The sequence below is a fragment of the Eucalyptus grandis genome, chromosome 1 (assembly GCF_016545825.1).
Source record: "Eucalyptus grandis isolate ANBG69807.140 chromosome 1, ASM1654582v1, whole genome shotgun sequence".
NCBI lineage: Eukaryota > Viridiplantae > Streptophyta > Magnoliopsida > Myrtales > Myrtaceae > Eucalyptus > Eucalyptus grandis.
Window position 1 is genome coordinate 9,559,852 of NC_052612.1, and position 9,850 is coordinate 9,569,701.

The 9,850-nt window shown below is 39.1% G+C and overlaps 1 protein-coding gene across 3 annotated transcripts; it reads left to right on the top strand.

Moving 5' to 3' along the window:
- Nucleotides 1-99: 99 nt before the first annotated feature.
- On the top strand, nucleotides 100-9,743 carry LOC104437031 (phospholipid--sterol O-acyltransferase). 3 transcript variants are annotated; one of them, XM_010049895.3, is made up of 16 exons: nucleotides 102-520; nucleotides 1,559-1,694; nucleotides 1,826-1,970; nucleotides 2,407-2,576; nucleotides 2,673-2,749; nucleotides 3,474-3,684; nucleotides 3,759-3,933; nucleotides 4,980-5,079; nucleotides 5,234-5,328; nucleotides 5,958-6,009; nucleotides 6,082-6,153; nucleotides 7,356-7,524; nucleotides 8,388-8,492; nucleotides 8,597-8,681; nucleotides 8,775-8,863; nucleotides 9,243-9,743. In XM_010049895.3, exons 1-15 carry the CDS (start codon nucleotides 248-250, stop codon nucleotides 8,854-8,856), a joined length of 1,947 nt encoding a protein of 648 aa, XP_010048197.2. In that variant the 5' UTR covers nucleotides 102-247; the 3' UTR covers nucleotides 8,857-8,863; nucleotides 9,243-9,743. The 3 variants fall into 3 exon arrangements, with proteins under 3 accessions (XP_010048214.2, XP_010048206.2, XP_010048197.2); XM_010049912.3 differs by lacking the exons at nucleotides 8,597-8,681; nucleotides 8,775-8,863; nucleotides 9,243-9,743 and having other exon boundaries at nucleotides 100-520; nucleotides 8,383-8,470; XM_010049904.3 differs by lacking the exons at nucleotides 8,597-8,681; nucleotides 8,775-8,863; nucleotides 9,243-9,743 and having other exon boundaries at nucleotides 100-520; nucleotides 8,398-8,470.
- Nucleotides 9,744-9,850: the final 107 nt, after the last annotated feature.

Consider the following 9,850-nt stretch of genomic DNA (forward strand, 5'->3'; position numbering starts at 1 on the left):
CACGGCGTGGTTTGCTTACGTCACCAACGGAAAAGGCACCCGAAGCCTTTTTAAACCGGGACTCGCCAATCCGGAGCGCCGGCGAACTGAAAAAGAAAATCGGGCGCGAGTCAAATAGTCAGCTGGAACCTGCCAGAGATTCTCAGTAGAACCAACCAAACCAACCAACCTCTCCCAACTCCCGCGATTCCTCCGCCCACGATCTCCGGCGCGGCGGCGCGCGCGGTTCGGCTTCGCGCGCGGCCAGATGAGAGCGGCGGTGGCGCCGGGGGCTCGGGCCCGCTTCCTCCTCGCCGCGTCGGTCCTGCTGCTGGCGACCGCCAGCGCCGTCGTCGTCGCCGCCGTCGCGGCGGACGCGTCGACGGAGGAGGAGATACGGTCGAAGCAGAGGCAGAGGCTCTCCGGGATCATCATCCCGGGGTTCGCCTCCGCTCAGCTCCGGGCTTGGTCCATCCTCGACTGCCCTTACTCGCCGCTCGATTTCAACCCGCTCGACTTGGTCTGGCTCGACACCACCAAGGTCACCTCCGGTCGCGGATTCTGCCGTGTAGTTCATTGTCGTGTGCATACGCTGCCTTCGAGCATTTTTCTTCTGAGCACGTCCGTTCGTTGATTGTTCCTTGTGTGTCTCGGTGTTGTTGAGACAAGTTTGACTGTGAGAAGTGTCTTTTTTGGCTTAGACTTATTGATCTCTTGCTCCTTGTTAGAATCGCCAGAGGCGGAATGAGCGAGGCTCGGCTTCTATTATGCAGCAATTGAGCATGCACTCCGTGTTTTGAATGAGGCTTTTGTTCAGTACGTGGCGGCATTCTTTTGGAAAACCTGTGAATCGTGTTCCGTGGATTAATATAGGGATTAGAAGCAGAAGAGAGAAAATTAGACACAATTCAGGAGTGACTGTGATGAGAATAATAGATGTTGTCGCTCCTCTGATTGATGGGTGATGCCTTGTCTTCTTCGCTTCATAGACTAGCGAACTCTGTCGAGCTAACTGCCGAGCTAGCAAAATTTGCTTGCCTGTCTGTTCCTCTTCTCCCCCTCTTCTATGCGGTCAGTCTCAAATTGCTGGGATGAGCATCCAAGGATAGCCCAAGCAGCTAACATGAGGCTTGCTGTAATGCTTTGTGATTCCTGCATAACTATTAGCTTGAAAATATCATTGCAATGAGTTTCCTCTTGCGTCTTTATTCAGTTGTGAAATCTGTCTCTTTTCTCCTCTAGGATCAATGTAAATCAGTTAGTTCTAAGATTGATGTGCAGATTTATAGTTATAGTCCAATCTTAGAGTTGAATGATTCAGATCTCTTTGTCACACTTGATTGTGTGTATGCGGAATCAGGCAATTCTATTTTTCTGCCTCCTGTCCTCTTAAATTTATATGTTCTGTTATTCTCATGTTCTCAATTGTTGCTGTTCTGTCGTGAATTAATTGTTGGACACGAAACTAAATCTTGTACCAAAGTTCTTGACCTCTTAACACTTATAGCTTGGATATTCTCCATATGCTAGTGCTTAAAAGGCCCATAAGCTGAAAGTTAATTTGAAATGCTTTTTGCAGCTTCTTTCTGCTGTAAACTGTTGGCTTAAGTGCATGCTTCTAGACCCTTACAATCAAACAGATCATCCTGAATGTAAATCACGGCCGGATAGTGGTCTTTCTGCAATTACAGAACTTGATCCTGGTGTTATTACAGGTATTTTGCTGGAGCTTTTGTTTTGTGCTTTGGCAACATGCAGTATCCTTGTGCCTATTAACTTTCTCGTCATGTTAGTTATGTGCTTTTGGTAGTAAAGAACGGTCTTGTGAAAGTTTTTTTTTCTATAGGTCCTCTTTCGTCGGTATGGAAGGACTGGGTAAAGTGGTGCATTGAATTTGGGGTTGAGGCGAATGCTATCATTGCTGCTCCATATGATTGGAGATTGTCACCATCAATGCTTGAGGAGAGAGATCTCTACTTTCACAAGCTGAAGTATGTATAGTCATGATGATATCACGAAAGTCTATTTCTACTGGCTTTGGCAAACTCTTCATTTTCCTTTTTTTAATTAAATTCTAAGTTACTCCAATGCTATTATATATAAATTCTGTTTTAAATGCAAATACAGCATGGAAGAAAAACTCTTAGATGGTTTTCTAGTATAGGTGTTGCACAGCAACTATGGCTTTTGCACAGGGCCTTGCTGCTTTTGCATTGTTTTCTTCAAATGCCTGGCGGCAGCACCTCCACAACTGCAACAGCACAGAGCTGTTTTTGAATTGCTGCTTCACCCAACTTTGAATTGTTGCCATTTTACAATGGGTTGTCAAACACATGGACAATGGCACATCCAGCACAGCTGTGGCTACGCTAGACGGACACCTACCACCATAAACATGCCCTAAATAATGTTTTCTTGCTGTGACAGGCTGACATTTGAGACTGCACTAAAACATCGTGGAGGGCCCTCATTAGTGTTTGCACATTCCTTGGGAAATAATGTTTTCCGCTACTTCCTTGAATGGTTAAAGCTAGAAATTGCTCCAAAACAGTATCTTCAGTGGCTTGATGAACACATACATGCCTATTTCGCTGTCGGTATGGTCAACTCACAGAAAGCTAATTATCTGTCTAAATAGCAGTCTGAAAGCAGAGAAGAATACATCTTTGGCTTTATTTTGTGCTCCATTGCAGGGGCTCCGCTTCTTGGTTCAATTCAGACAATTGAGGCAACACTTTCTGGATATACATTCGGTCTTCCTATTTCTGAGGTCGGCCTTCATTTTTCTTTTAGTCGGCGGGACTGTTATACAAACAACGTGTTTTTTTATGCATATAAAAGCTTCTTGTTAGCTTTTCCTTTACATGTTTTTGTCTTTCCTAATTATTGTGTGTTTGACAACTTTTAATTTGGTTCAGCCTATAATGATGGAATGGCTGGTTATTAAGCATTGATCCTTTCTATGATGCAAGTTTAACAGAAATGTAACCATAATATTTGTGTTCCCAGATCTTCTTTTCTACATGTTTGTAAATTAGATCTTTGTTCCCGTCAAGTATAGAGTGCTTTATTAATATGGATTTGTACTTCTCAAAAAGGAACCTATTGCTCCTCGTTCATTTTCTTTGTACTTTGTATTATGACATCTTAGGTACATACAGCCCTTGCCCTTCTCAGTTTCTTTGTACTTTGTGGTTATATGCTAATGCATATGTCTTGAATTCAATCCAAATATCTTGAAATAATTCATGAAGTTTAAATTGAAATTTTTAAGTCATGATAATGCTTGTATTGCTTTGGTAGTCCTTATTTCTGTGCTTCTTAAGCCTTCAAAACTCGATATGTCTCTAGATATATCATCATATTATACAAGGTTGCTCATATGCTTAACTAAAGTTAAAACAAGAACAATTGGACATGTAAGGATTTGTACCATGGTGGCTTTTGTCATAGATCTTAAATTCTTATAATGTTATTTTCATGTGAGACATCAGGGGACGGCCAGATTGTTGTTCAATTCATTTGCTTCTTCTCTGTGGATGATGCCATTTTCGAAGTATTGTCGGACAGATGAGGCACACTGGAAGCATTTTTCTGGAAGCAGCAGAGGTCATCATGTATATCAATGTGATGAACAAGAATATCGATCAAACTATTCTGGATGGCCAACAAATATAATAAACATTGAAATACCCTCCAATCGTGGTACGAGCTGAAAGTCTTGTTTTAATAATATGGTGAAACTGCACAGGCTCTTATGCTTTTTTCTTCTTTGGCAGGAGTTGATGCCTATCCATCAGTTTCAGACATTGCCGATGTCAATTTGCCAAATATGGAATGTGGCCTTCCTACTCAGTTATCCTTTTCAGCCAGGGAAATATCGGATGGGACCTTCTTCAAAGCAATTGAGGATTATGATCCAGATAGCAAGAGACTTTTGTACCAATTGCAAAAGTAAGTATTCTATTATTCTCCAATGAAGACGAATTTTTAGACTCAACAAAGACGAATGGTATTTTGTTTACGTTAGATTCATTGAAAGACAAGTTTGATATATTTATTCATCTGCCACACTCCTATCTAATTGCCATTTACTTTTTGCTTTTTGATTAATCTAAATCTAGTGACTTATGCACTTTCCTTTTTAAAGCTGAAACTTCTGAAATTTTTCGTAACACTTAACCGTCGACACGTAATTCACATATAAGTTTTTCATGATTTTCTGAGATTTAAATAATATTTTTAATTTAGTGGGAAAACAAAAAAGTAGTTTTTACTTTTACTTAAGTAAGTATAAACAAACATTCTTTTATGGCTTTAGCATAATAAAAGTGAGTAAGTTCCCTCGGTCTATTCCGATGTACACAGTTCCCCTTTATGATTAATTTTAGAAGTAACAACCTTTCTGTTCCTTTGTCTTATTGCTCACCCTATGACATTACTTTCTCAGGGTCGCCCCTCAAATGCTTCATAGTGATATATGCAGTCAGTATCTTGGTCCTTCTGTGTCATAATCTAGAACCTGAAATGTTCCTTAGTGCACTCGGAGGAATGCCCTTTTCACTTTGAGTAGACTTTTTGCCTTTCGAGGTGTAAATGCCGCTATACCTTCAATCATTGCAGCTTCTGTGTAGGTCGTACATTGCCATCCAGACATACTACGCCTGCCCTATACAACCCCTGGTCTTGTTGTGATCCTTGACAGAGACTCAACTTCGACATAAGAGCATGCAACTTCCATGCCATAAATTTGTTAATTAATTCCTTCAGCCTTCATGTTCTACCTAGCAGTTTGTTTTCATTCCCCTGAAAGTGCATATGGACTTCTTAGCTGTCACTTTATTGATCTATTGTGGGATACGATTCATTATAACCAACATAAAAACTTTAGGTTGAAAATGAATCTCTTAACTGGTCGCTTTATTGCTTTGTTAGTGACTGAACCACTTCTATATTTTTTCCTGTCCCTTCGATAAAATTTCAGATGCTCGCTGTTTCAGGTCATATACTGGTGATCCTATTTTAAATCCATTTACACCTTGGGAGAGGCCACCTATAAAGAACGTGTTTTGTATCTATGGGATAGATTCCAAGACTGAGGTATGAAGCATTCTCAACATAAGGATTTATGATGCATCGGAGTAAACAGTGCTTATGAGTTGTCATAATGCCGACAATTTTTATTTGGTTAAGTGACTTCCTAATATAGTAACTTGGATTGAGTGTCAACACATATGTTGATAATGGTACTCAGGTTGGTTACTATTTCGCACCAAGTGGAAAACCTTACCCCGATAACTGGATCATCACTGATGTCATTTATGAATTTGAAGGATCACTGCTGTCAAGGTGAGTATTAGTATTTTGACTAGTGATGATTCTACTCAAAAGCATCTGCTGGCTGTGTTCCAATTCTGACAGGAATCTCCTGTTGGTTTTCCTTTTTAGTTTTATCCTGGCCCCTGCTAACAGTATAAATTCTGATGCTTGATAGAGAGTTCACTCCTCATAGATCTATTACTCTGGAAGAAAGTCATCTTGTCTAACAAGAAGATTACTTCTCAACATATAAGTACGTGCTGTTGAAAAAGAATATTAGCACTTGAGTTGGATCTAAACATCATATCCAAGTTTAGCATGTCCTCTATCGGTTGCAGAACTATTACCACAAAATGAGAACAGGGATTTACGCTAAGCCTTGAAGGGCCTAAATTGAACTAGTGTTATTTGTGGGCAATTAAGGATTTTCCCAATCAAATATTAGAGTACAACAATAGATATTATCACACTATTTTCAACCATACCTTTTGCATTCTTGTGTTGGAGACATGTTGCTATTGTATGCAGACACACCAGTCATGTCCAAATCTAGGATAATAATTTGTATCATTTGCATGATGTACCCAACTCTATCATGCCTGAATTTATTAGTGATGCTTTTGTTTGTGCTTTTGATGCACTTTTTACCACTTGTATAGGTCAGGAAATCTGGTGGAGGGGAATCCAGGAGCTACAAGCGGTGATGAGACGGTAAGCCTTTTTGTAGTTTTCATCGAGTTAAAAAGCATTTTTAATTCAAATGATCTAATGTTTCATTTGTAGGTGTCATACAATTCTCTTTCTTGGTGCAAGAATTGGCTTGGTCACAGAATAAACATTACAAGAGCACCTCAGGTACCATCTACGGTGACTAGTGTACATGGAAATCTTTACTTCTGTTTTTAGTTTCTTTCATACATTGTTCACAGGCCTAATTCCCTCAACTTTGGGTCCAGTCCTAATTCCATCCCAAACTCTCTTTTGTGTGTGTGTGTGTGTAAGAAAACCCCAACTCTAGGTTTAGTCCCAATTGCCTCGAATTTTTTTTTTTTTTTGTCCAAAAAAAAACCAAACTGTTTTTTGTCAGAAAAAAATCACCAACTTTTAACTCTTGTCCCATAACTGCTCCAAACTTTTTTTTTATATAAAAAAAATCACCAATTTTTAGTCTAGTCTTTAATCTTCCCCGTTAACCCTCCATCAAAAAAAAAAAAAAAATCGCCATTTGTTGCTTGACGTTGGGGAAACCTTTTTTTTTTTTTTTTTTTTTTTTTTTTGGTCTAAAAAAATCACCAACTTTCAGTTAGTTTCAAATCTGCCCCGTTAACCCTCTGTCCTAAAATAGCCATTAGTTGCTTGATGTGGCATTTCCACATTAGTAAGAAAGACACGTCAACAAGGTGACATAGAAAATTGTCTCAAAAGCAAAACTGTTCTTGATGTGACAATTGAGAAAATTCAGGATGACTAGTGAAGATGTTTGGATGGAGGGCCAATCAGGGCAGATTTGAGACTGTACATAAAGTTGGGGTTTTTTTTTAAGACAAAAGAAACCTTCGGGACAGAATTGGGACTAACCTAAAGTTTGGGGTTTTTTAGGGAATTAGGCCTATATTCACGTCTATAATTTTCAAGTTTCATGAGATTGCTAATTTTACTAGATGATCATACTTTTGGTGCATGTTGAGGATTAGAATGAAGATAACCTAACTATTTATTTGAACAAGGAATATCAAAGAATTTGACAGATGGTAGTGATATTAGTTGTAATACTCAATATTTTACCATTGCATTCGATTGCTCCAAATTCTGTTAGCATGAACCTGATGGACACTGAAGTGAAATATTAAGTTTGTGGTTCTCTAGTTCGATTTATTTCATGGACGTGTCTACACTCACGAAGTTGGATTTCACAGGAATAGTCATCATGTAGCCTGGCTAGACGAATATACATTGGAGCTTTTCATACCTCACGTGCTAGAGCATGATAAAGTAGTCACCAAAGAGCTAATTTGATGTGCCTCACTGAATTTTTAGCTCTAATTCTGAAATTGCAGTCTGAGCATGATGGTTCAGATATACAAGTGGAAATGAATGTGGAGCATCACCATGATGAAGATATTGTTCCAAACATGACAAGATCTCCTAGGGTTAAATACATAACCTATTATGAAGATGGTGAAAGTATTCCAGGAAGGACGACAGCAGTCTGGGAGCTTGATAAAGGTGCTTCACATAATGATATGTCCTTTGGAGTTTGACTGATTGATGAGTTGACTAAGGATATCCGGCTTCAGAATAGGTTTTTCAATGCATAGCGCATTGCACCATCTAGCACTTTGTTTTTGGGCAGTCACCAGCTACCACCCTAAGAATGTATAATTTGTACTTTTTCATGAAAATTATAATTGAATAAAAACTCAAATGATATTAATGATTATTTCTAGTAAATTTATCATTATAGTTTTGAACAAGGCCAACTGAAGAAAAAAGGATATTCTTTCCTTTAGAGATTGGTATTTAAATTACATGGAATCTTTTTAGTTACAGCTGAAGTAGAGGACATGCCTGTACCAACTAGATTCTACTTTTTATGATAAATTTGATGTTTCTCTCCCCTTGAAGATAGATTAGCTCTAGTTAAGTTTGGATGACAGTTGATTGACAAGTCATAAACTTCATGAAAGAGGTTCCTAAACCTTGCCCAGTGGGTGGCCCAAACTGGCAAATCATCCTTCTCAAAGCTTTAGACATGGATTTGGGTCTCACTGATTCATTTACTCTGTTTTCTGTTACCTAGCTAATAAGATGTCATCGAAGTGCATGGCTTTCATGTAATCATCAAATCATGGGGGGTTAGCCTTTGATTTACTTTCTATTTGAAATTTTTAGAGTATGTACAGCGTGCTGTAGTATGTTCTTATTCATTTGTCAGTGAAAAATTCTATTTCATGCATAAATAAATCATAAGATTTTGTTTGAACCATTACATGTGTATGTCGAATCAGTGCAAGTCATTTTGTATCAACTGTATATGTCATCTCATCTGGGCAATTCAGTTATAGTATATTGACACTATATTAGTGTAGCAAATCACAGGAATATCGTGAGGTCCCCTGCATTAATGAGGGAAGTTTGGCTTCAGATGTGGCACGATATCCATCCTGAAGCACAAACCAAATTTGTTACGAAGGGTATTTTCTCTCCTTTGACCAGATTTAAATGCATTTGTCTTATCTATTATTCCACACTCTAGGGTACATATAGGAATGTGCACTTACAAAAGAAAATTATGCAGCTAAGCGGGGACCTCTGAGGGACAATGACTGTTACTGGGACTATGGGAAAGCTCGGTGTGCATGGCCTGAGTATTGTGAATACAGGTGTCTTTTTTGTTAAACCGCTACACTTTATTGAGCATGGTTTTCTTCTTTGTCCTTGCAAATATTCATCATCTCGGGCTCATGGTGGTGCAGGTATGTTTTTGGGGACGTTCATCTTGGGCAGAGCTGTAGACTAAAGAATTCTTCGTCGGATCTTCTATGGCATTATGTGTAGAAAAGAGGTACCATCTTCGTATCATCCCTTATGACTTTAGATTGAGAGATTTGATGTTCCTATGGTCATTGCACACTACTAGACCAGTGTGGCAGTCAGCTTAAAATAACAATCCATTTGGTAGTGGATAATCATCCAGCTTTATGGATTTCAAGTTAGCTTCTTATATTCCCCATCCTACTTCTTTCTACTATCTCAGAATATGTTTTGCTTTCTTGGTTTATCTCTGTTTCTTTATCTTGAAAATTAACATCAGTAAGTGAGTAGCATTGAAGGTTGAAAGGATTTAGCTTCAGTTATATCGTCCTAGTGTCGGTTTCTTAAAGGATCTTCCATTTGTCTGTGAGCTCGGGTGCTGTTGTCTTAGTGATCTTTTGCATCCTCAGGTTTTTGTTAGTTGATATACTTGCCGGCTCACACCGTCCGGCGTCCGGTATGCTCTGGATGGATTCTTTCTGCTTGCTGCTAAAGGGGACTTCTTTTGTATGCTGCACTGGATGGATTCTTTCTACTTGCTGCTAAAGGAGACTTCTTTCGTATGCTGCATGAGGAAGGCCGCATTTGCAACTTGGATAAAACCCATTTTATTCGTCCGAGTGATCACTAGATTTTTGCTCTTCGGCGACAGCTGCTGTATAATCATACTAGTATTTTTTGGAAGCCAATTGGCTCTCCGTAGTGCGCCAATGTATGTTAAAACAGGATCTAGGTATAGGCATTAAACCCCGATCAGCATAGCTGCATAGGCCCGAGGGAAAGGCGTAGGAATTTCTCTAGAACACTGAGCTAGCTTATTGGTCGATGTCTGTCAGCTTAGGTTTTTGTAATGAATAAAGAGGGAGATGTCTCCAATTCTTTCACTCGGTTTTAGCTGTTACTTCGCTCTATACAATAATCGTGCAATCTCCTCCCTTTCTTTTGTTTTGGTGTACTTGCAAAATTGGAATTTTAATTTGCACTAAATCTTCGTATCAAGGAACTCATCTCTCCTATG